At 47.2% G+C, this 25555-nt stretch overlaps 1 protein-coding gene across 1 annotated transcript in view; it reads left to right on the top strand.

Annotated features, from left to right (window-relative positions):
* The window catches only part of CMTM8 (CKLF like MARVEL transmembrane domain containing 8), a 93562-nt gene extending 70602 nt beyond the window's left edge, over window positions 1–22960 (top strand). Inside the window, exons 2-4 of the mRNA XM_070455306.1 lie at window positions 15814–15987; window positions 20791–20907; window positions 22519–22960. Of these exons, the coding sequence (XP_070311407.1) occupies window positions 15814–15987; window positions 20791–20907; window positions 22519–22602 (375 nt within the window). The 3' untranslated portion in view covers window positions 22603–22960. The remainder of the gene's footprint in view (window positions 1–15813; window positions 15988–20790; window positions 20908–22518) is intronic.
* Window positions 22961–25555: the final 2595 nt, after the last annotated feature.

Here is a 25555-nt window from a genome sequence, read left to right on the forward strand (position 1 = left end):
GGCCTTCAGCCAGAGCCTGGTCTAGCTGGTGCCAAGGGCAAAGGCTAAATGGGTCAAGCATGTGATGAAGGTTGCCTAGCCCCAGGTGTTTCCTGGACTGACCATTATGATATATGTGTGCTTGCATGCTCACTCTGTCATGTCTTACTCTTTGCGACCCCATGGACTGTAGCCCACCAGACTCCTCTGTTCATAGGATTTTCCTGTCAGGAATATTGGAGTGGGTTGCCGTTTCCTTCTTCAGGGATTTTGATGTATAACTCACCCCAGTTTCCTTCTGTTTGAAACAAAAAGGCCTGATAATCATAAACCACGGAATCAAGAATGGCCTTTCCAGCTTCCTAGAAGGAAAGGGATCTGCCACTCGAGAGATCCAAGCTCTTGGCCAAAGATGCACAAGAGCATCTACACTATTTTCTACACTCAGAGGCAGTCAGATACCCACAAAGCGTGTGGACCGAGGGAAGGACAGCAGCCTGGACAGACAGCTGCAGAGCTCCCCGACCTGGAATGCAGTGATCCGACTTCCTTGACATGAGAGTAACTTTTCACACCCACCGCTGTGGGGCGAGTGCCTGGCATCCTTGGCAGAGGGAAGCAGTTCATACCTCTGTGCTTGGCTTTTATTTCAGGGCTTTTAAGACTGACATTAAAGAGCAGCCGTGTGGCTCTTGATGTTGTAGTGTTGACCGCCTGTGAACCGCTCCGTCTAATCTCCTCCCTTCCTGGTGCCTCGGGGGGAAGACAGAGGTGGCAATCCCTGCCCGCATCGTGGACACAGACTCACCCAGGGGGCACGTGCCTGCAGGGGGTCCTGATGCAGTGGTGGCAGCGAACAGGAAGACTAGCTCATCAAAGATGGGTTTTTGACCTCAGGTGGAGCTGTGCCCCTGTGGGCGGTCCTGGGAGGGTCTGTAGCCAAGAGAAACCCCAGACCCGGCTTTGGAGACCGCGGCTTTGGACCTGACCTTGCCCAAGGGGCCGTGACCCTCTGTACCATGCGGCTGTTTGTGTCTGAATGAGATGAATGCTGCGAGTGGAGGTACCATGGACAGACAGTGATGCCGCTGAGAGCTTCCCCCATGGAGAAGAGGGAGGTGCTTCTTCGTAGCGACTCTCACCTCCCCGCACCCCACAGTTCCTTTTTCCTTTTCCTTCCTGCTGCTTCCTCCCTATAAGCCGCCTTTTCCTCCTCCTTCTTCTTTTTTTAGAAATTAAAAAAGGTTATTTTTGGAGGCACTGAGTCTTCACTGCTGCAAAGCCTTTTTGCTTGTTACGGCGAGTGGAGGCCTTTTCGCTGGTTACGGCGAGTGGAGGCCTTTTCTCTGGTTATGTCGAGTGGAGGCCTTTTCGCTGGTTACGTCGAGTGGAGGCCTTTTCGCTGGTTACGGCGAGTGGAGGCCCCTCTCTGGTTGCACTGTTGGGGCTGCTCATTGCTGTGGCTCCTCATGCTGCAGAGTGCGGGCTCAGGAGTTGTGGTTCATGGGCTTAGTTGCTCCAAAGCATGTGGGAATCTTCCCAGACCAGGGACTGAACCCATGTCTTTGCATTGGCAGGCAGGTCCTTAGCTACTGAACCATCAGGGACGTCCCCTATGAGCCTGTCATCTCTTTGCTGTTCCTTAAACGGTATCTCTTTTCCTTCCCCGCTTTGCCCGCACTTCACCCAAACGGAAGGAAATCAGCAAGGAATTTTGCTGAAAGAAGCCAGCAGGGCTGGGAGCCAGGCGGGCATCTGACCTCAGAGGGCATCCTCAGCCGTGGGGATGTAGGCGGCCTTGGGGTGTCGCCAAATCCAGTCTTCTCACCCCGAGAGTGTGGCAGCCACTCACGGTTCTGGAAGACTACGCTCTCTGACCAGGACTGGCTGCTGCTTTGCTTATTGGTTACCCAGGACCATGAATCAAGTGTTACTCACGGATTCCTGGAGAATATTGGAGCTGGTGTGTCCCTTGTGAGGAGATCTCTGATCAAGTCATTGTCACCCAAGATCCGTTGTAAGTCCCGGGCGCATGGGGCTCCTGAGGAAGTCAGGGGGAAGAGAGGAGGACGGGCCTTCTCAAAGGCAAGCTGCTGGAGACTTGTGAGAACTCGTGGGTGGCCCGAGAGTGCGTTTCTAACAAGCTCAGGATGGTGCGGGGCGGGAGGGTGGGGGCGTCTCTGTGACCGCATTGCAGTGGGCACCACACCCTCTGCCTCTGCAAGGCTCGGGGGCAGAGGCTGGCAGATGCTGGCCCACCTGCCATCTATTTAGTGGTTCTTGGCTGCGCTAGGCCTCTTGTGGTCTGCAGGGGCTTCTCACGCTGTGGAGCGTGAGCTCTAGAGCACTCGGATTCTCTGGTTGGGACGTGCTGGCTTAGTTGCCCCGCAGCATGTGAGATCTTAGTTTCCCGACCAGAGATTGAACCTGAGTCCCTTGCATTTGAATGGTGGGTTCTCTTTACTTATTTAATTGGAGGATAATCGCTTTTCAACGTTGCATCCGTTTCTGCTGTGCAACAAGATGAATTAGCTTTAAGTATACATCTGTCCCCTCCTCTTGAGCCTCCTTCCCAGCACCCCCATCCCACCCCTCTAGGTTATCACGGAGCCCCGAGCCCACTCCCTGTGTTACACGGCAGCTTCCCATGAGCCAGCTGTTTTGCACTTGGCAGTGTGTATGTTTCAGTGCTGCTCTCTCCATTCGCCCCACCCTCTCCTTCCCCTGCTGTGTGCACAAGTCTCTTTGTGCCTGCATGTCTGTTCCTGTGAAAGGTGGATTCCTATCCACTGGACCACCAGGGAAGTCCCTGCCGCCTGCTTTTGTAGTTTTCATGGAACACAGTTACTCCCATCCTCCTGCTTGTGTCTACGGCCCCTTTCATGCCACAGGGGCAGAATTGAGTCATCGTGATGGAGATCATGTGGCCCAGAAAGCCCAAAATGTTCACTCAGTAGCTTTTCCCAGAAAAAAATGTGCCAGCACCTACTGTAGCATGTCCTTGACACCTGAGCCCCATGGTTCTAACTACAAGAACAGACCCCACTTTCTTTGACTGGCTAAATACTCTTGGACCCTTAACTGCCAAGATGTCGACTCTGTTAAGTATCCTCTGGAGGAGAAAAATATGAGACTAGTGATGACTGCTGTTTACCTAGATCTTTGGAGATCACAAAACACCTTCAGACCTTGCAGCAACCTTGATAGTGCTATACTAATCTTATGGAGGCCCAGACTGAGGCTTAGCAGGGACAGAAAGTTAGTGATGAACCTAGGTCTTTGGTTCTCTTTACCTACCACTCTGCTTCTTGGATACAGCCCATGTTGGATGCACTTGGTGTATTAGTCATCTGTTACGTGCATGCTAAGTCGCTTCAGTCGTGTCCAACTCTGAAACCCTATGGACTGTAGCCTGCCAGGCTCCTCTGTCCATGGGCTTCTTCAGGCAAGAATACTGAAGTGGGTAGCCATTCTCTCCTCCAGGGGATCATCCTGACCTGGTAGGGATCGAACCCACGTCTCCAGCTTTGGCAGGCAGGTTCTTTACTGCCAGCGTCCCCTGGGAAGCTCTTACTGTGTAACACATTACCCCCAAGCATCACAGCTTGAAACAGCAGTAAACACGTGTTACAACTCGCAGTGTTTGTGGACCAGGAATTCAGGTTCTGCTTAGCTGGGCAGTTCTGGATCAGGTGTTTACCTGAGAGTCGGTCTGGTATCTTCATGGGTTGCAGTCAGCTAAGGCTTTCCTGAGCCTGGAAATCCACTTCCAGGGCAACCGCTTACCTGGCTGGCAAGTTGGTGGAGACCTTGTTCCTTTCTCTCTGGTTCTCCCCTCAAGACCGCTTGCGTGTGCTCACAACATGACCCTTTTCATGACTTAGTCTCCCAAATCATGCAGCATCATTTCTGCCACACACTTCATCAGAATCATTTGAGGGATGCTTGTATCCAAGAAGTGCGTCAAAGAATTTGTAGATATATTTAAAAAAAAAATTTTTTTTTTAACACCAGAAGCATTTTATATTGCTCCTGCTGCTTAAGTCACTTCAGTCCTGTGACCTTATGGGCTGTAGCCTGCTGGGCTCCTCTGTCCACGGGATTCTCCAGGCAAGAGTACTGGAGTGGGTTGCCATGCCCTCCTCCAGGGGATCTTCCTGACCCAGGGATCAAACCTGGGTCTCCTGCATTGCTGGCAGCTTCTTTACCGCTGAGCCACCCAGGAAGCCCATTTTGTTTTGGGGTGTAGGCAGTTAACAATGTTGTGATGGTTTCAGGTGAATGGTGAAAGGACTCAGCCATACCATATACATGTATCCGTTCTCCCCCAAGCCCTGCTTCCATTCAGGCAGGCAACCTCCCATTAAACACAGATACATTTTTAAACCAGCCCAGTATGCAGATCTCCATTCCATTGCCTGCTGGCACTATTGGGCCTCTGTGGATTCCCTCGGTGATTTACATTTTTAACTATTTGTTTCTCTATTTGACTGTGTCGAGTCTTAGTTGTGGCAGGCGGGGTCTTCACTGTGTCATCCGGGACCTTTCCCCGACCGGGACTCAAACCCATATCCCCTGCATTGCACTGTGGATTCTTAACCACTGGACCAGCAGAGAAGGCCCCCTCAGTGATTTCATTGGCCATACATATCAGACTCAAGTTCTAAGTAAAAGCAAAGTGAAGTCACAAACTACTAGCATCACCTAAGCTCAAGCCTTGTTCTGCTCTGCATCACCTAAGGGTCTCCTATAGTGGCATTTGAGGAGGGGTCAGGGAGGGCCAGGGGGAGACACCCACTTCCTTGGCATGTGTGAAAGTGGGGAGATGACCAAGAAGAAAGTGGTTCGAAGCGCACTCCACCCCCACCCCCACCCCCGCCCCCTCCCCGGGCCATTCCGATCTGCATTTCATTCCGATCTGCATTTCATTCCGATCTGCATTTCCTAGGTCCTGGCCGCTTACTCCCATTTGAAAACAGTTTTTCTAACTAGACCTTCCCCGCCTTCCAGATCAGAAAGCAGAGGCCCAAAGAGGCACAGTTTCTTGTTGGCGAAAGCAGCAGGTATTAAGCACACTTCAGTAAAACTTCGTAGGGGTGCACAGATTAAATTTGCCTTCCCAAGTCTTTGTATTGACTAATCCTTACCGCAGCTGCTGGCTACATTTCTTGTTAGATCTCTTTCCAGGCTGCGTCTGGGTTTAATGGATAAGTTCTAGACCGAGTTTATTCTGCGTCTTGCCACCTCTGTGGAATGTGCTTCAAGTGGAAGAACGCCTCTAGACAGCTGGTAAACTCTGATTTCTTCCCACTGAACAGGGACTGGAGCTCCTGACTCTTGCATAAGCAGGGTTTGGTCACCCTCTAGTGGATAAATGGGAAACGTGGCCATGCTTGCCGAATAGAAATGCTGCTGATCATTGCTTTATAATATTGTAAAGCAGTTATCCTCCAATTAAAAGAAATGAAAAAAAAGAAAAAATAGTTTCTTAAATTTAAGATACACGCATTTGCCATATGGATGGAAAATTTCTTAAAATCTAATTTTAACTACCTGCCTTGTAACCGGTATGTGATAAAACATAATTATTGATGATTACTAATAGAAACTTGGGCTTTCTTGGTGGCTCCGCTGGTAAAGTATCTGCCTTCAGTGCAGGAGACCCAGGTTTGATCCCTGGGTCGGGAAGATCCCCTGGACAAGGGAATGGCAAGCCACTCCAGTCTTTTTACAAGGAGACTTCCATGGACAGAGGAGCCTGGCAGCCTACAGTTCATGGGGTCGCAAAGAGTTGGACACAACTGACGCAATAGAAACTCAAAAAAAGAGAGGCACTGCTGATCTGTGACGTGGGGGTGACTCCAAACAGAGCCCCACTGGTGTTGGGAGCCATCATCTTGAGGATGTGTGATTCTTTGATGGTGCAGAGAAGAGATACAGGCTTATTGTTCTGTCATCTCCTGTGGCCCAATATATTAATAATCTGATTTATTTGAAACAATGCAGGAAACAAATAAAACAACAGTGTGTGCATGTGTGTATATTTCCTGATGCAGAGAGTAAGTGCGATGGTCACAGCAGTGGTCCCCACCCTTTCTGGCACCAGGGATCAGTTTGGGGCTGATTGAATTGCATTATATTTATTGTATGCTTTATTTCTATTATTATCACATCAGCTCCACCTCAGATCATCAGGCATTAGATGTCAGAGGTTGGGGACCATTGGTCAACAAGATTGGCTAAATTTTTTCTATAACGAGCCAGATAATAGATAGTTTAGGCTTTGCAGCCAAAGACCATGGACCCTGCTGTCATAGCCTTCAGTTCAGTTCAGTTCAGTCACTCAGTCATGTCCGACTCTTTGCGACCCCACGAGTCGCAGTTCGCCAGGCCTCCCTGTCCATCACCAACTCCCGGAGTTTATCCAAACTCAAGTCCATCAAGTCAGTGATGCCATCCAGCCATCTCATCCTGTCGTCCCCTTCTCCTCCTGCCCCCAATCCCACCCAGCATCAGGGTCTTTTCCAATGAGTCAACTCTTCGCATGAGGTGGCCAAAGTACTGGAGTTTCAGCTTCAGCATCAGTCCTTCCAATGAACACCCAGGACTGATCTCCTTTAGGCTGGACTGGTTGGATCTCCTTGCAGTCCAAGGGACTCTCAAGAGTCTTCTCCCAACGCCACAGTTCAAAAGCGTCAGTTCTTCGGCACTCAGCTTTCTTCACAGTCCAACTCTCACATCCATACATGACCATTGGAAAAACCATAGCCTTGACTAGATGGACATTTTTTGGCAAAGTAATGTCTCTGCTTTTTAATATGTTGTCTAGGTTGGTCGTAACTTTCTTTCCAAAGAGTAAGCATCTTTTAATTTCATGGCTGCAGTCACCATCTGCAGTGATTTTGGAGCCCAAAAAAATAAAGTCTGATACTGTTTCCCCATCTATTTCCCATGAAGTGATGGAACCAGATGCCATGATCTTCGTTTTCTGAATGTTGAGCTTTAAGCCAGCTTTTTCACTCTCCTTTTTCACTTTCATCAAGAGGCTTTTTAGTTCCTCTTCACTTTCTGCCATAAGGGTGGTGTCATCTGCATATCTGAGGTTATTGATATTTCTCCTGGCAATCTTGATTCCAGCTTGTGCTTCTTCCAGCCCAGCGTTTCTCATGATGTAACCTAGAGCCAGACAGTCTGGAATGTGACGTCAAGTGGGCCTTAGCATCACTATGAACAAAGCTAGTGGAGGTGATGGAATTCCAGTTGAGCTGGAATCAAATTTCAAATTCTGAAAGATCATGCTGTGGAAGTGTTGCACTCAATATGCCAGCAAATTTGGAAAACTCAGCAGTGGCCACAGGACTGGAAAAGGTCAGTTTTCATTCCAATCTCAAAGAAAGGCAATGCCAAAGAATGCTCAAACTACCACACAATCGCACTCATCTCACATGCTAGTAAAGTAATGCTCAAAATTCTCCAAGCCAGGCTTCAGCAATATGTGAACCATAAACTTTTAGATAATCAAACTGCTTTTAGAAAAGGCAGAGGAACCAGAGATCAAATTGCCAACATCCGCTGAATCATTGAAAAAGCAAGAGAGTTTGAAAAATGTCTATTTCTGCTTTATTGACTATGCCAAAGCCTTTGACTGTGTGGATCACAATAAACTGTGGAAAATTCTGAAAGAGATGAGACTACCAGACCACCTGACCTGCCTCTTGAGAAACCTGTATGCAGGTCAGGAAGCAACAGTTAGAACTGAACATGGAACAACAGACTGGTTCCAAATAGGAAAAGGAGTAGCTCAAGCCTGTATATTGTCACCCTGCTTATTTAACTTATATTGTCATAGCCTTAGATGGTGCTAAAAATGAATGAGCACTGGGTACATTTGTGGACTGTACATAATAGGCAGTGGGCTGAGGGCAGCCATGGACCATGGTTATCAACCCCTGTGCAGAAGAAGGAGCTGGACTGTGTTCATCTCTCATGTGAGGTAGTCAAGTCCTCAGCGGCAGGCACTCATGCCCTGCTCACCTGTGGACCCTTGAGCACCAGCACTGCATCTGGCTTGCAGCAGAGATGCTCTGGTGTCAGCCTCTGCTGGGTCTCCGTTTGGCATGTGGGCTTCCTCTCGTGGTGCACAGGCATCTCATTGTGGAGCGTGGGCTCTAGCACATGCAGACTGAGTAGTTGTACTGTGAGGGCTTAGTTGCTCCTTGGCATGTGGATCTTAGTTCCTGGACCAGGGATCGAACCTGCGTCCCCTGCATTGGAAGGTGGAGTCTTAAGCACCGGACCACCAGGGAAGTCCCTGCCTACTCAGTCTTCAACTGCTTCTGACCGTCCAGATGAGGTTGGGACCTTGTGCTTAATGGTCTTGCATCAGCCTAGTTTCCTTGTGTAGAACTTGTTACAGTTCATAGTCAGATATCCACTGATGGACCTTCTCCAGGGGCAGAAGTGTTTGCTTCACTCATCATGACACCACCAGGGCACACTCTGAGCTTTTTGATTGAATGTTGTCCCATGTGTGTGGTATTAAACATAGCAAGAGGAGACCACTCAGCATGGTCATACTATTCTGTTCTCTCCTTGCAGGACACGTAAGGGTAAATCTACAGGAGCTGGTCTCCAATGCTATTTTGTTGCAAGGAATTAATATGGTAAATGATTTCAAGCCCAATGAGGTATTTCAGAGGTGTGCTGAGCTCACCTGCTGGATCAGCGCAGCTCTGAGGAGCAAAGGCAGCTGGGAACAGCTGGTACATTGCTCCCAGGGTAGCCTAGTGCATCATCAGAAGTCACCTGTCTATTTTGAAGACTGAAAGACAGATGGTAATCATGCTGGTTCCAGGCTAAAGTCAGAAAGAAATCAGCCAGCCGGTAGTGCCTAGAAAAAGCCCTGGCTCATAAGAGATGCTCAGTAGACATTTGAATAAGCGAGGCCCTTTGAACTCTCTGCAGCAGAACAACTGTCACAAGGCTCAGAGGCTTCACAGGCAGGAGAGTCCTCGTGGACAAACTCAGTGTCATTTTGCAAAACCTAAGGCATCTGTTTCCTTGGTTCGCAGGACATAGGGTATGGAAACTGTGTGTGGTCAAGTACACGCAGAGGGCCAGCTGGGCTCAATGACAAACTCAAGAGGTCACCAGATGGAAGGCTTTCAATTTAAAACTTTTCTTCATAGAAAAACACGGATATCTGGTACCATTTGGGGCTGGGAGTGGGGATGGGGCAAGGAATCTTATTCCTCAAGGTAGTAACTGAAGAATTCAGTTCATTGCATCATCTCTATTGCTTTTCTTTTTAAAAATGTGTTTATTTGGCTGTGCTGCGTCTTAGTTGCAGCATGTGGGATCTTTAGTTGTGGCAGGTGGGATCTAAGTCCCTGACCAGGATTCGAACCCAGGCCCCCTGCATTGGGAGCTCAGAGTCTTAGCCACTGGACCACCAGGGAAGTCCCATCCCTATTGCTTTCCTCCTCCATATTATCATTTGTTCAGGCCAGTATCCAATATTTATTATCATCTCTATGTGAGTATCAGAGTCGAGTATTAGAGTGAACTCATAACTACAGACAACTCCTGTAGTTTCTTTTGGTTTTTACTGAAGTCAGTAACATGCATAATTTTTAAACATTTGCTCACTTGTCTTTGTAGCTAACTGCTCTCACATTTGTCCAATATCCTTTCAGTAAAGTCTCCCACAAGCCAGTCCCATCAGATAATCAGAGTTCTCATTTTTCACTTGGACAAATTTCTCCTGGGGATCTCCCTTCACCTTGAAACTCCTTCTACTTTTCTGTTGGGCTGAATGTCTTGTTCCCTGGATCCCTTATCTTCCTCTTTCTTGGCTTCCTCCCTCCCTTGGGGTGGAGCAAGTTCCCCAATAGTCTCACCAGGTGAAAAATTAGGGAAAATGGCATTCAGCACAGTGCTGACAGCCGTCACCATGCCTGTCTTTCGAGTCACTAGGCTCCAATCTGACCTGGTTACTGTCTGTGCCTGGGGTGCCTATCATGTCTAGATTTCCCCTCCTCTGGGAGCTTACCAGAGTTCTGTTGGCTTACTCTTTTATTCCTCTTTTAGAGTTCACGCCCTCATTTTGTTGGGTCATATCCTTCAGTAGATTCCTGAGAAAGAATGTGTGGAAGGTGGATTTTTTTAGACATTGCATATCTGGAGGGGAAAAAAAAAAGCGTCTGCCTCTTGTTCTTCATTGGTATTTTCCTGGGTTAGAAATCACTTTCCCATCTGAAATCATTTGTCATTATTTTCTAACATCCTGTCTGCTTTTGGAAAAGGTGAAAAGCCCTTCTGATTTCTGATCCTTGGTGAGCCTTTGGTCGTTTGAAGCACCTTCTCTTTGCACCTGAGGTTCTAAGATTTCATGCTGAGCCTCAGTGGAGTCTGTGTTCATCCATTGTGCTGGGTACTCAGGGGCCCCCTTCTAGGTGGACATTCATCCAAGCTCAGAAAAATACGTCGCTTTTGTCTCCTTTCCTATTCATCTCATTCTGATGAAAGTTTTAAAAGGCTTTGGGAAAGGAACAAAATTAGATTCATGTGTTCATCTTGAACATCTTTTCTCCCCAAACCTGAAATATACGCCAAAGCTATAGGAGTTGGCACTGGCATAGCAGTGCCAGGTGGATGCAATAGGGCTTCCCTGGTGGCTCAGAGGGAAAGAGCCTGCCTGCCAATGCAGGAGACACAGGATATGCAGGCTCCATCCCTGGGTCGAGAAGATCCCCTGGAGGAGGAAATGGCAACATGCTTCAGTATTCTTGCCAGGAGAACCCCATAGGAAGAGGAGCCTGGCAGGCTAAGGTCCTTGGGGTCGCAAAGAGTTGGACACGACTGAGCACCTGAGCACAGCTCACAGCAGTCAGTACAGATGCGTGGAACAGAATAAAGATTTCAGACACTGACCCAGTGTGTGAGACGTCACCAGTGTGTGATAACAGATCACCTGACCATTTGCGAGAAAGAAATAAAATTGGACCTTCTTCACCCCATCTGTAGAACTCAGTTCTAGTTTGTTTGAAGATTAAGCAAACACACAAAGCTCTCAGAAAATATCAGAGAATATTTTTTAATATTGGTGCTAAGGAAGCCCTTCCTAAGCACATAGGAATAAAAGAAAGCTCAAAGAGTGACCTATTAATTGTGTAAAAATTTTAAACTCCCATGTGACTGAAAACTGAAGTTTAAGAAAAAAATTGGATGGGAAAAGATTGCCGCAAGTGTTGGTGGTTACCATTCCTGTTATGTAAAGATTTCTACAGATCAGTAAGGACATGATTTTGTAAAAAATATCCGTAAATCAGAACTGGAAGTGGCTAATAAGCCTTTGATGTTCTTCCATCCTCACAACTGATCAGGAAAATGCAGACTAAAATAAGAATACTGTACATCAGTGGTTCTTAGCATGCGGTCCCTGGACCAACAGCACCGTCTGGGAATTTGTTGGAAACACAGATCCTCAGGTCCCTTCCTAGATCTGTTCCTGATCACAAACCCTGGCATGGAGCCTCTTCACCTGAGGGTTACGGACCCTTTCAGGTGATTCGCTGATGTTTGAGAACTGGTGTTGTGAAAACACAGTGGTCAGTGTCGTGGATGAAACTCTGAGTTGCTGAGTGAGAGAAACCAAACATGGGAGCGTGGACGATAAGATTCCGTGTCTTTGAAGTCCCAGACCACGGATGATAGAAGCCAGGGGCCTTGCGCCCATCGGAGGAAGGAAGAAGTTAACTAGGAGTGAGGATGGAGCCCCCAGGTGCTCTGTTTCTTGAGATGGGTGCTGGTGACGGAGGTTAGTCCAGTTTGTGAAAATCCCCTGAGCTGTTCGCTTAGGATTTATGCACTTTTCTCTGTGCTGTACTTCAGCCAAGCAGTGAAAGGCAAAGTGAGATCTCATTCTCTCTTTTTTAAAATCAGGTTTTTAATCATTTAAGACCTGGGCATTTAATGAGGTTGGAAAGGAAGAGCAGGCATGCTCTGATGAGAAGATGAGTTAGCACAAGATTTTTGATGGCTAATTTGACAGTACCTCTGAAGCTTAAAATAGCCTAGAAATTGCATTTCTAAGACTGTTATTTGGGAATTCGGGTTTGCAGGGGTGTATACATTCTGTCGGAGAAGGCAATGGCACCACACTCCAGTACTCTTGCCTGGAAAATCCCATGGCTGGAGGAGCCTGGTAGGCTGCAGTCCATGGGGTTGCTAAGAGTCAGACACGACTAAGCAACTTCACTTTCACTTTTCACTTTCATGCATTGGAGAAGGAAATAGCAACCCACCCCAGTGTTCTTGCCTGGAGAATCCCAGGGATGGGGAGCCTTGGTAGGCTGCTGTCTATGGGGTCGCACAGAGTCAGACACGACTGAAGCGACTTAGCGGCGGCAGCAGCAGCATTCTATAAGAATGTTCCCTGGACATGTTTTGTAGAAGCATAAAGGTGACAAGTTAAATTTTTCTCCATAGGGAACAGATCCCATGAATTATGGAAAACTGGGCAGCTGTTAGAATCGAAATAGATCTGGACGAAGGGCCTCCTTGGTACGGCTGACCGAAAGACAGAAGTTATAGGCACCCTGTACCGAGTGGCCCATATTTTCAAAGGAAAGAGAAAAGAATTGGCAGGTGGTAATGATAGTGATAAATGCAAGCGAAAGAAGTTAAGAAGGGTAGACATAAAATTTTTATGTTGGTTTCTCTTGAGAATTTACAACTGGTAGCTGGGGGTTATAACTTCTTTGTATGCTTTATATATGCTTTGTCTACTGCCATGTTTATTTTTGCCTGCGTTTATCACTTTCAAAAGTTTTTTTTAGGTCTCAGATTTACCATTCCAAAAAAAGTGTTAGCCTAAAATAATGCTTGTCAGTGAAAAACAAACAGAATTTTTGAAGTCTAAGCAAATAAAGATGTAGAGTTTGTCTTAAATACACACACACACACACACACACACACAACAGGAGATGAGTGTGTGTTTTGTAGAGTGGTTTTCATCAGCGTTGGTTATAGTGAGAGACAAAAGTTGCTTCCGGGTGTATTTCAGTTGCCCAAGAAATTCACTTGGGTAGGAATTTTCTTGAAGACAGTTTTCAAGAAAACTGTCTTTTCTTGACAGTTCTTTTCTTGTGTTTGCTGATGAGATATTGGGTCAAATATTCCTACTCTTTGATAGCTCAGTTAGAGATACCATCCTTGTCTGTAAAAGATGACCACTGCTAGCATGTTAGAGCATCTCTGGACAGTGGACTCCACTTGCTTTTAGTAATGAAAAGCATTTTCATATTTAGAGTCAAGAGCTTTTAGTTAAGCCCATGTAGCTGGATATGAGCTTATCCTGGCAACTCTCAAACCCTTGCACGCTCCTGGAGAGATACCAGCCCCATTAGCAGTGGCTCCTCCCATGGTTATTTCCTGGGTGAATCCTCAACAAAGGACCCTTCCCACCCCTTCAGTTTGAATCAAGAAGCCCTTGATGTTATTTCAGATCCTGCCATGCCAGATGACATGTGTTACCTGTCCTATTGATACAATGGAATGTCACATCTGTGTGTGTAGGTTACCTGTCAGTTATGATGAATTCTGGATCATAACCCCAGGGGTGAGAGTCTTGACATTGTCTGGAATTTTATCCTGTTTGATACTTCTTTGCTTTCAATAAATTCCTTTGCCACAGTGTGAGCCCCAAAGTACATAAACACTTCTTTGGATTCACATAGGACATTAGGCAGATAGAAGAACCTCGGCTTTCAGCTCCAAGGAGGGAAAGTAGCAGTGTTCAGAGTCTGCTCTCTGCTCCCCAGTGCAGACATCCAGACTTTGACAGGGAGGTGGGCTTGTCTCCATGAGCACTTTCAAAGGTCCCCTGGAAACCTGTCTTAGTGATGTCCACTCAGTGATGCTCCCAGGAAGTCTTCCTTCCTAAAGCAGGGCCTGAACTCTTCCCCTGGACCATCCACTTCTCATCCCATCCCAAGGTCCCAGGCTCGCTCCAATGGGCAAGGTTGTAACCTGAGCCCAGATCAGCCCTGTTAACCTGTTCCTTTATTTCATCTTTTCAGCTGAGGAGGTAACACCCTAATCCACTGGGGAGTTTTTCCAGAGACCCGGGTGTAATTCCACTTTATCATAATCTAATCCATCAAATCCGTGAAGGTCCTGACTCCTTCTTAAATTTGCCTTCAGTCATTCACTTCCCAGTACTCACCAGCATCTTAGTCTTAAACACATTGTCATCTTCTTCCACTTGGATTATTACAACAGTCTCTGAATTTGTCTCTCCACCCCACAACCCAGCCACCTGTCTACCTCTTCTTGCCATGCAGCCAAAGTGATCTTAACAAAAACTTAACCTCTTCATATCATTGTCTTGCTCAAAACCCTCTCTTAGCCCTTAGAATAAAGTCCAAAGTCCTTAGGTGTTCCAGCACACAGAATCTGACTGTCGCCAAGCCTTCTAAAATCTTGTACCCATGTCCTAACATTCTCCACTTTCCTACAGGTTCTAGAAGGCCCTTCCCCTGCAGCTCTCTGCTCACATCATGCCCTCTGCCTGGGACAGCATCCGCCTAGCCGTCTTCATACTCTTAATGGGTCTTCAGACTCTTCCTCAGCATGGCCCCCTCTGATACTTGCCTTTTCTGCCCGTGAGCTCATGGCCCCCTGTTAGAGACTCTGGTCACACCCTTCATTTCCTTCATAGCATGTTCACGATTGTGACTGTTCGTGTATCTCCCCTCACGAGACTCTTAAGTGGTGCATGAGCAGATCTGCTTGGTTTCTGCCTGGCTCTGTCTTCGGGGCCCATGAGCAGGAAGCCTGGCCCGTGGTAGGTGCTCGGGTGTCAAGGCCGAATGACCAGAGTGATCAGAGTCCATTTTGTGTCACATCCCATGGAGACAGCTGAGACAGGAAGGAAACTGCTTGATCCGAGTCATAGCAGCCAGCGCCTGTCCCAGACACCTGATGCTGTCTCCTGGGGATAGGGTTTAGATGCCAACTTGCCTGTGACTCAGGAATGCAGTCCTCCTGGGCCCTGGAAGGTGCTGGGTGGGAGACGGACTCTTCATTGTGGCCTCCCTCCTTGAGAACCAGAAATCCCCACAGCATCCTTCCTTCACTCAGTGCTGACATGACAGGGCTTCGGGCTGATCCTACCCAGCAGCAGCAGTGAAGTCGGGAGACTGTTGGAATAAACCTACAGCTTGTTTCTTGTTCCCTTGACGGGTGTCGGGAACAGATTCCAGCCACAGATGAGTGTTGTTTTGTCCCTTTATTAGCGCTAACATTTGTTGATTAATTCATTCACTCATTCATTTATGCATACATGCATGCCGCACCATGAGACTTGCGGGCTCTTAGTTCCCTGACCAAGGATTGAGCCCAGGCCCTCACAGTGAGAGTGCTGAGTCCTAACCACTGAACTGCCAAGGAATTCCAGGGTTGGCATTTAAAAATCAAGATTATCAGCACATACAAACTAGAGTTTCTGTGTTTTCCTGGGAGCAGGTGGGGAGAAAGAGCAAGAGAACCAGCCCACAGCAACTGGCCGGAGCTGGGCAGAGACGAGACATGGGCTTCCTGCTTGCCCTGGTCTCTGCCCAGCCTGCCCTGTTCATTCATTTTCCCTTTCTGGTATTCCGGGGAATGTGAGTTTGCCCCCAGTCACATTTGTTACATGTATCCATATGTATGCATGAAACTTGTAGTTGACACTTTGCCTGATTGTTTTTTTTCTCTGTCTCCACTTCCTCCTCCTCCTTTATTTTCTCTTCCATCTCCCTTTTCCTTCCCACTGCCTCTCCTGTTTGACAGGTTCTGGGACTGCTGGTATGGACGCTCATCGCTGGAACGGAGTACTTCCGGGTCCCTGCCTTTGGCTGGGTCATGTTCGTAGCTGTGTTTTACTGGGTCCTCACCGTCTTCTTCCTCATCATCTACCTAACGATGACCTACACCAGGATCCCCCAGGTGCCCTGGACCACGGTGGTAAGCCAATCCTGCCCGTTGCCCCTGAGGTGGGATGGAGTTTAGTCCTCCAGTCAATTTGCGATTGTCCCTATGCCAGTAAAGCAGAGGGCAAAGCCGGGGAGAGCCCCGCACTGGTGTTTTACACCTGAGTGTGGAGCATCGTGTGGGAAGGTCCAGGAATTCCTTTTAGGCAAAGTAGCAAAGCAATCCTCAGAAGACTGAACCAAGAGAAGCTCTGTTCTCTTGTGTAACCTCTTGTTTTATTAATTCTCAGTCAACAGTGACAGCTGGATACAGCTGTGTCAGGGCACAGCCGCAGTAGATCTTTCATCCTTCCAGCCCCTTCTGATGTCGTGGCTTTAACTCTTTGGGCAGCAGAGTTCTTTGATATTGAGATGCAAAGAGTTAGAATGAAAAATGAAAAGCACTGTTAGAACAACTAGGTGTGCTCATATTTGGGAGCAGGAGTAGTCAAAGTGACTGGACTGTGGTCCTGACTCCATGCGGGATGCAGGATAACAAAGGGAAACAGAGTCCGGAGATGTGGGCCATGGATGGCTAAGAAAACGTATAGATTACAGAACCTTAGTGTGCTCGGACGCCAGAACAATACCCTAGACCTTCAGTGACAGAAATTTCGTGCCGTCTAGGCTAGACATCTAGGATCAGGTGTCAGTAGAGTTAGTTTCTGGTGAGAACTGTCTTCCTGGCTTGCAGATGCCTGCCAGTCTTGCTGTGTCATCACATGGCAGAAAGAGAAGAGAGGATGTGAACTCCCTTTCATTTCTTAGAAGGGCTCTAACCCTCTCAGGTGGACCACACCCTCATGACCTCCTCTGGCCGTAAATACCTCAAAGGCCCCTTGACCAAATACTATTGCATTGAGGGTTAGGGCTTCAGCATATGATTTGGGGGAAAAAAAATTGGGTGGGCATAATATTCTGCCCACCCATATCACACCCATCTCACATACAAAGTGCATTCATTCATGTCAACGTCCCTCAAACTCATTCCAGCATCAACTAAAATCTAGGTCCAAAGTCTCCTTTAAGGGACTTCCCTGGTGCTCCAGTGGTTAAGACTTTATACTACCAGTGCAGGGGACATGAGTTAGATCCCCTGATCAGGGAATTAAGATCCCTCATGCCACACGTAAAAATAAATAAAACAAAAAATAAAGATAAATCAGACAGGTGTTAATCCTGCTTAAAAAACAAACAAAAACCTCCCCCAAAGCGAAGTCTCCTTTAAATATTATCTGTGTCAGATTATGGGTGAGACTTGAGGTACAGTTCACACTGAGGCAAAATTCCTCTCCAGCTAAGAACCTGTGAAACCAGGCAAGTTGAGTGCTTCCAAAATACAGTGGCAGGACAGACACTCCCGTTTCAAAAGGGAGAAATAGGAAAGAAGGAAGGGGTGACAGGTCTCCAGCAAGCCCAGAAAGTTACAAGGCAAATTCCATCTGATCTTAAGCCTCCATAATAATCCTTTTTGGTTCAGTGCGCTATCTTCTGGATCCATCGGGAGAGCACAGTAACCCCAGTGCCTCTGCAGGGTGACCTCCCCCTGGGACACTGGGTGGGGACATGCTGGATCACAGAAACCAGAGAGGTAGCCCCACGCTTTGAAACTGAGCAGTGGGCCCGTGACAGGAGTGCCAGCCCCGATGATCTCTGAATCGCCTTTCTTTTTGTGAAAGATAAAGCTATGTCACAGGCATATAGTTCTGTGGTTCTGTCCTGCAGAATCCAAAACGTTCAGCACCCCTCCTTCATTCTGGTCTATTTCCATCCCCTTCTGTTCAAACTGGCAGTGTTTCTACTGGTATAATCCCTTACTTATTCATGGCTTCTACTAAGATTATTATTCAATTGCTAAGTCATGTCCAACTTTTTGTGACCCCATGGGCAGCACACCAGGCCTCCCTGTCCTTCACCATTTCTCAGAGTTTGCTCAAACTCATGTCCATTGAGTCGGTGATGCCATCCAACCATCTCATCCTCTGCTGCCCCCTTCTCCTCCTGCCTTCAGTCTTTGCCAGCATCAGGGTCTTTCCCAGTGAGTATGTTCTTTGCATCAGGTGGCCAAAGTATTTGGAGTTTCAGCTTCAGCATCAGCCCTTCCAATGAGTGTTCAGGGTTGATTTCCTGTAGGATTGACTGGTTTGATCTACTTGCTCTCCAAGGGACTCTTAAGAGTGTTCTCCAACACCACAGTTCAAAAGCATCAGCTTTCCAGCACTCAGTCTTCATCATGGTCCAGCTCTCACATCCATATATGACTATAGCTTTGACTATATGGACCTTTGTTGGCAAAATAATGTCTCTGCTTTTTAACACACTGTCTAGGTTGGTCTAGTTTTTCTTGTTACAGCCACACTCTAATTGTAGTTCCAAAATCTGTACCCAACTCTCTGCCCCAAATTCTGTATTCATCAGGGTTCTCTAGAGAAACAGAAGTAATAGAATGTTTATCTATATAAAAAGATTTGCTCTAAGAATCGGCTCATGGGCTTGTGGAGCCTGAGACATCCCGAGACCTGCAGATGGCGAGCTGGAGGCCCCGGAGAGTTAATAGGCCTGAGAACCAGGAGAGCTGCTGCCGTAGTTCTAATCCAAAAGCTAGCAGGCGTGAGACCCAAGAGGACCTGAAGTTTCGGTTGAAGTCCAAAAGCAGAAACAAAGACTGGTGGTCCCAGCTCAAGGCAGTCTGGCAGGAGTTCCCTCTTAGTCACTGGAAGGCCAGCCTTTTTTTGTAGTCAGACCTTTACTGACTAGGTGAGGCCCACCCATACTGGGAAGGGCAATCTGCTTTACCTGGTCGGTCTGCTGATTCAGACATCGATCTTATCTAAAAACACCTTGATACACACCCAGAATAGTGTACCAGCATAAGTTAACATGCCAGATTAACCATCCCAGCAGTCTGTGATGGATACTAACGTGGGGGGATGTACCAAGTGGGATGCCCACGTGTGTATTTGGGGAAGCAGTTTGACTGACTCCTGCTGTTTACCCAAAAACAAAAGTGAGGATTCCCCATAAAGACCTTTCAGGAACTGGGTGCAGTTTCTGAGAGTTAAGTCCGTAGTGGTCCCACACAGGCCTAGGGCAGTGGAGGCAGCCCTGTTGGAACTGGCCCCCTGCTTCCCAGGCAGGCGCAGGAAAGACGGCCTCGTCTGGATGAGGGAGTCACGGAAGGCCGGCACCCCGAAGTTATGGCACAGGGGATCCAGGTGAGGGGCAGTCACAGTGAGTTGGGGAAATTTAAGGAAAGCTGTTTTGGAGGAAGAAGAGTCTTGAACTAGGTCTTGAGGGAAGTGCTTGAGTGCTGGGAAGAAGATAAGCCTGGAAAACGTCACACGGGAGGCAGCGGTCCAGATGCGGGATGGGCAGGACCCTGCCTTCCGCCTCTGCCCAAGTCTCGGTTTCGAGCCGATGCTCTGGCCCAGAGGCTGGCAGACTTTCTCCGTCACAGCCATTCAGCTCTGCTTACCGTGGGGGAGCCGCCTCAGACACCCAGCAAATGCACGAGGATGACTGTGCCCCAGCAAAACTTTTTACATAACGACCGGCAGGTCTGGAGGTCCAGTGGTTAAGACTCAGTGCTCCCAATGCAGGGGGCACGGGTTCGATCCCTGACTGGGGAGCTAAGATCCCCACATGTTGTGAGCGGTACAGGCAAAAAAGTAAGAAACAAACAAAAAAACTGGTAGACTGAGTGTCTCTGGCCTTTTCACACGTGGGTGATCAGCCCTGAGAGGGAGGCGATGGTCTTTCTTGATGCGACAAAGGGATTAAACGCTTCTGAAGGGACTTCAAGTCTCGTTCTGCTGACTGCTAATCAGGATTCTTTATCTTGCTGACCTTCAGCCTAGAGCATCTGTTAGTCTCTTTATCTCTGCCAAGCCTAAGATTCCTTCATTGATCTATTACATTAAAAATTTAAAACATTGCCTGTAATGTTACTTTTTTTTTTTCTTTACTTGTTTAACGATGCTTCCTTCTGAAACTCCCTGGTTTTAAAATGCTCTGATTTGCATTTTCAGAATTTGTCATCATGAGGCATGTCCCCATTCTACCATAAGGAAGCTGAGGTTTGAAGCTTCCTGACTTTGCTTACATTCACACACAGCTGGGCCCATGTCTCTCGACTTCCACCCAGCAGTTTTTTCCTGCCATCATCCTGCTCTGGGTGTTTCTCTGCCTGAGAAGTAATTAGAACCCTGGCCAGCAGCCAGGAGACCCCTTTGCATCAGGAGCTGCATGCTCACACATGCGAGGAGACCAGAAGGTCGGACGAGTGAGTGTAAACTCAAAGAGTATGGAATCCTTGCCACCCAGACCCACGGACTTAAACACCTGCAGAATATTCTTCAACTAGAAATAAGCTGTGTTTCCAGGATCACTAGGTCTTCTGTTGTTGGCTTTTTCTCCCTCCCTGGAGAATCCAGAAATCTGGGTTTCTGTTTCAGCTCCCCCATTTCGAAGATGTTTGCAGCCAAATTTTGAAAATTTCATGTACTGCCAGTGGATGCTAATAAAGATCAGGTGTGTCTGTCTTCTAGTTGGGATATTTTATTTGCTGCTTTCATTGAGGAGCCCTTTTGCAAACCCTCATGCCTGTGTGAGTGGAGGAAGTAGCATGCACCAGGGACCCGTTAGGTACCAAGGAGCCACTTTCTCATTAGCCTTGTCCACTGCCTTCTTCCTGCATCCACATGAGCACCTTACCAAGTGCGATTCTAGCTGCTTCTGGGGTCTGGGGGTGCCCAGACCTTCCCAGGCACCCTAAACACTCTGCACCTCTGCTTCCCAGGGTCTATGGTTTAACGGCAGTGCCTTCGCCTTATACCTCTCAGCCGCTATTGTGGACGCATCTTCCGTCTCCCCGGAGAGAGACAGTCACAACTTCAACAGCTGGGCGGCTTCGTCGGTGAGTGAGCCTGTCATCCCAGGGGTCTCCTCCCCGAGGCCGGCTGCGGATCAGAGGGCAAAGGACAGAGTTGCCTGCAGGACTTTCCAGGTGGCTCAGCAGTCAAGAAACTGCCTGCCAGGGCAGGAGGTGCGGGAGCCACGGGTTTGATCTCTGGGTTGGGAAGATCTCCTGGAGAGGGGAATGGCAACCCACTCCCCAGTATAATGGCAACCCAGTATTACAGCCTGGAGAATCCCATGGACAGAGGAGCCTTGTGGGCTGCAGTCCATGGAGTCACAAAGAGTCAGATACGACTGAACGACTGAGGACAGCACACCTGTAGGGGAAGCGTCACCTTCCAGGGGGACTCCTTGGCAACGAACTTCTGCTTTGCATATCATGGGGCCTCTGATGGCCTGGAGCGTGAAGAGACTGGAATAGTGCGCTGGAGTGAAAGCCAGACTCTGGAACAAAATAAGTATTTGTGGGAGAGAAAACATTTGAGGCGTTCTAAGAATAATTCTCCTGCCCACAGCATCAGCTGTGGGGAGGGACAGAAGATGAGCGCTCTAGGATTCTGTTTAAGTAGAAATTGTTGTTTACGCCCCAACAATGCCTGGAGGGATAAACCCTAACGGAGGTTCCTTCCAGGGACTGTGATGGACCATGAGGGGTGTGGGATAAGAGGCTTCTGCTTTTTAATTCATGTACTTCTGTACTGTTGGCATTTTTGAATCATGTGTATTTTTCAAATTTAAAAAACGATTTTTTCAAGTTGCTCTGAGATTGGCCTTAATACATTTCACCAGCATCAGAAGTGTTAGGGGGAGTGGGCAGTTACAGGAAGGCCAGCAGGATGGTGTTAAAGCTGATGGGTGATACATGGGTGTTTATTGTGCCAGCGCTTTAAACTTATATTTCAAAATCTCTGCATGCATGCATAACAAGTTGCTTCATTCATGTCTGACTCTTTGCGACCCCATCGACTGTAGCCCACCAGGCTCCTCTGTTCATGGGATTCTCCAGGTAAGGATGGAGCAGGTGCTTTACCCTATTTGAAGGTAAACAGCATGAGTCCACATGAGATTAAAAATCACGGTCTGTTGTAGTTAACACACACAGCAAGAATCAGCTGGGCAGTTGCAAACTATTATCTATAGGATGGATAAACAACCAGGTCCTACTGCATAGCACAGAGAACTATATTCAATACCCTGTGATAAACCATAATGGAAAATAATATGAGAAAGAATATATATCTATATCTATCTATCTATCTATCTATCTATATATATATATAGGCTTCTCAGGCAGCGCTAGTGGTAAAGAACCCTCCTGCCATGGCAGGAGATGTAAGAGACACGGGTTCGATCTCTGGGTTGGGAAGATCCCCTGGAGGAGGGCAGGGGATTGGTATAAAACTACAGGCTTCCCAGATAGTCCCAGGGAAGAAAAACAGCCCAAATCCATTCCAGAAGGAAGGTAATTGAACCAATAAAGCAGTTTTAGATGAGAAAACTTGGAGTCAAGGGGTGCTGTAAGTACATTATTCGACGGAAGTAAAGTGATGACTTTTGCTAGTTAGGATGCATCCTAAACCCTCTTTCTATTGTGTTTTGTTTTCTGCAGTTCTTCGCCTTCCTGGTTACCATCTGCTATGCTGGAAACACATATTTCAGTTTTATAGCTTGGAGATCCAGGACCATACAGTGATTCACCAGTTTGAAAATTAAAAGCGGGGAAAAAAGGAAGACTCACTGTAAAAAAACAAAACAAACAAAAAACAAACCTGTAGGTATAATGTATATTTCCAGAGATTTGTATTTAACTAATGTTTTTATATACTTAGTTAAATTTGCTGACACTGGTTTGTTACAATTAAACTGGATACTTATCTGCTGTAGCTTCTGATGAACTCTTAACTATCTTGTTACTGTCTTCACAGACCTTATTTTCTTAGGCAGTGTAGAAAGAGATGAACTGCTGATACGGAGAATGCGTCAAGTTTATAAACCGAACTTTTAAAAATGCTAAATTCTTTTTTGATTAAATGTTGCAGAATCCAGGGTAACATGGTGTCTCATTCAAGAAAGGAGACCTTTTGCTGGGGGCTGTGGGGAGTTCTTCACCCTCACAGGGTTGCCCAGGGTCGATACTGCCAGGAGACACTGTCCACAGGCCAGTTTGTCAAAGAGATCCATCTCCCCAAGCCTGGGGGTCGTTGGCATACATGATTCTCACACGCTGACTGGTTGGCACCAAAAGCATCTCATGAGCCACTCACCTTGAAGCTTAGTAATGAGCCCCCCCCCCCCCCCAAGTGAAGCTCTGAGCACAGTGGCCGATGCGCTCGTGGTTTGGTTTCTAACACTGATTAAAATAAACTCGTAACCATTCAAAGAATAAATACTTGCATGCACCTTAAAACCATCCTGCTGACCCCAGAGACAGAGGTCCCATATTGAGTGGAACATGTGTGACCCAAAGGTCCCAAATCTCTAGACTCCAGCCTGAATCATTTGTAGCATTGTTATCAGCTCTTAGGAGGCAGTAGGAAGATGCCCGTTTGGGAGGCAGATGTGCGCTCAGAGGAAGTGTTCTCGGGCAGGATGGCTCTTGCTGGCATGGCAGTGTACCTTGGGTGACTTTTCAAACTGAGCCTCTTTTGAAAAACAAAAAAGCATAGAAGCGTTAGTGTAGCTGGTGAGCAGGAGCGGGTTCAGGCGAACACCGTGGACCTGGCCCCCGCCGCTCTGCTCCTGTGGGCGGTTTCTTTCTGCTGTGTGGCGTTCATGCTGCTTTTCCTGTTCCTCTGATTCCTCACCCACGCTCTGTTTCCCCCTGTATGAGAAGGAGAGTTGGGATTTCTCCAGTGTCTAATGACACCTGCCCCATACCTTTGAAAGGAGCAGTGAAGAATGTTCTTGGCTTGTGGGTCCAAAGTGCTTGTGGGGAGGGGCCGGGTATGGGGACACAGGAGGCCTGTCTGAGCCCCACCTGTGGTCTCAATGCTTCGGCTTCTGCAGCTCACACCTGCCCGCGATCTTTCTGGAGTTTTGTTCCCAGGCATCACCCGGACAGCGTGCGACTTGCTGGTTTTGCTGGAAAAGCTGAAATAACTAGTCAGGGTTTGTGTGCCCCGCCTCCCTGTCCATCTTCCCCTCTCACACTCGCAGAAGCATCTTCACCTTCCACGTACCTGCCGTGTATCAGTTTTTCTTAAATTGAAATACAGTGGGTTTGCAGTGTTGTGTTTTAGGTACACAGCAAGTGATGCACTTTATATATAAGCATATTTATTCTTTTTTTTTACATTATCTCACGTTGCCGGGTGGATTTTTAAGTGCTTTGTACTGCAGTTAAGTCTCCATGAAAGGCAGAGAAAGTGTAACCTAAGAGGTCTGTTTCTGGAAACAGTCATGAAGAAGAAGCCTGTTTTTATGTTCTCTGTGTATGTGTGTGTATGTGTGTGTGTGTGTGAGATTTCTACAGCCATGGCCACATTTATAGGAAGTAGCTTCTGGGGTAAAAGTTTTCGTTAGCCAACTTGAAATAGCCTCCAAATAGACTGCAACCAGCTGTGGACCTTTCCTAAACTGGAAGCACCAAAGGGATCAATTTCAAGGGATCTATTTCAAGAGATCAGTGTTTCATTTGTGTCCATGTGGGGGGGGGACTTGCCGTCATGTCTCTGTTTGTGGCTTTTCAAGTGCATGACGCTTAGCATTGCCTTGAAAGTTCACCTCCAAAACACCACCCAGAAAACAAAAAAAAAACATGTATTTTTAGCTGAAAGGAAGTTGTTATTTCTTCTTTTGAATGCTGACTTTGTTCATGAATAATTTTTAAGTGTGAATTTTTAGACAACAAAATAATTCTCTGTTTTTCTGCTGAAGCTATAAGTTTTGAACTGGGCTTAATTTTTCTCTGGAGAAAGAAGGGGGAAAAAAAAAATAAAGTAAAGCCACATGCAACACGGCCAGCATAACAAGAAGAGTAGTTTTCTGGGGATGAAAAATATTATTCCAAGTATAATAGAATGTGCTTACACTCTGTTGTCTGCATTCAGCTCTTAGCCCTTCCAGAACCATCACATTCTCTTTGATAGAATGAAACCCGAGGAGGGTGGGTTTCATTTGATGTATTTACCCACTCATGACAAATCAATGAAATGCTTTAGGCATTTAATTTCTCTCTATGGCTATTTCCAACTCAGTCCCACAAGGTAAATGTTTGGCCAGTATTTTAAAACTGTAAGAAAATCTAGAGGCAAGAATGTTCGGCATCCGTTACTTTTGTACATTTAAAATTCTCCCTTCGTAGGTGACTCCCTGCAGGGTATCAGTGCACAGGCATGTTAAATACACAAGCTATCTCTGCAGCGAGCACAGACATTTAACAACACTAACTGAAGATGCAGCCCTGGGCAGGAAATCAGTTTAAAAGTCTGAATTTCTGTTCCCTCGACAATTCTTTGGAGAAGGCAGTGGCACCCCACTCCAGTACTCTTGCCTGGAAAATCCCATGGATGGAGGAGCCTGGTGGGCTGCAGTCCATGGGGTCGCTAAGAGTCGGACACAACTGCGTGACTTCACTTTCACTTTTCACTTTCATGCATTGGAGAAGGAAACGGCAACCCACTCCAGTGTTCTTGCCTGGAGAATCC

Source organism: Odocoileus virginianus, chromosome 26 (assembly GCF_023699985.2).
Source record: "Odocoileus virginianus isolate 20LAN1187 ecotype Illinois chromosome 26, Ovbor_1.2, whole genome shotgun sequence".
NCBI classification, from domain to species: domain Eukaryota; kingdom Metazoa; phylum Chordata; class Mammalia; order Artiodactyla; family Cervidae; genus Odocoileus; species Odocoileus virginianus.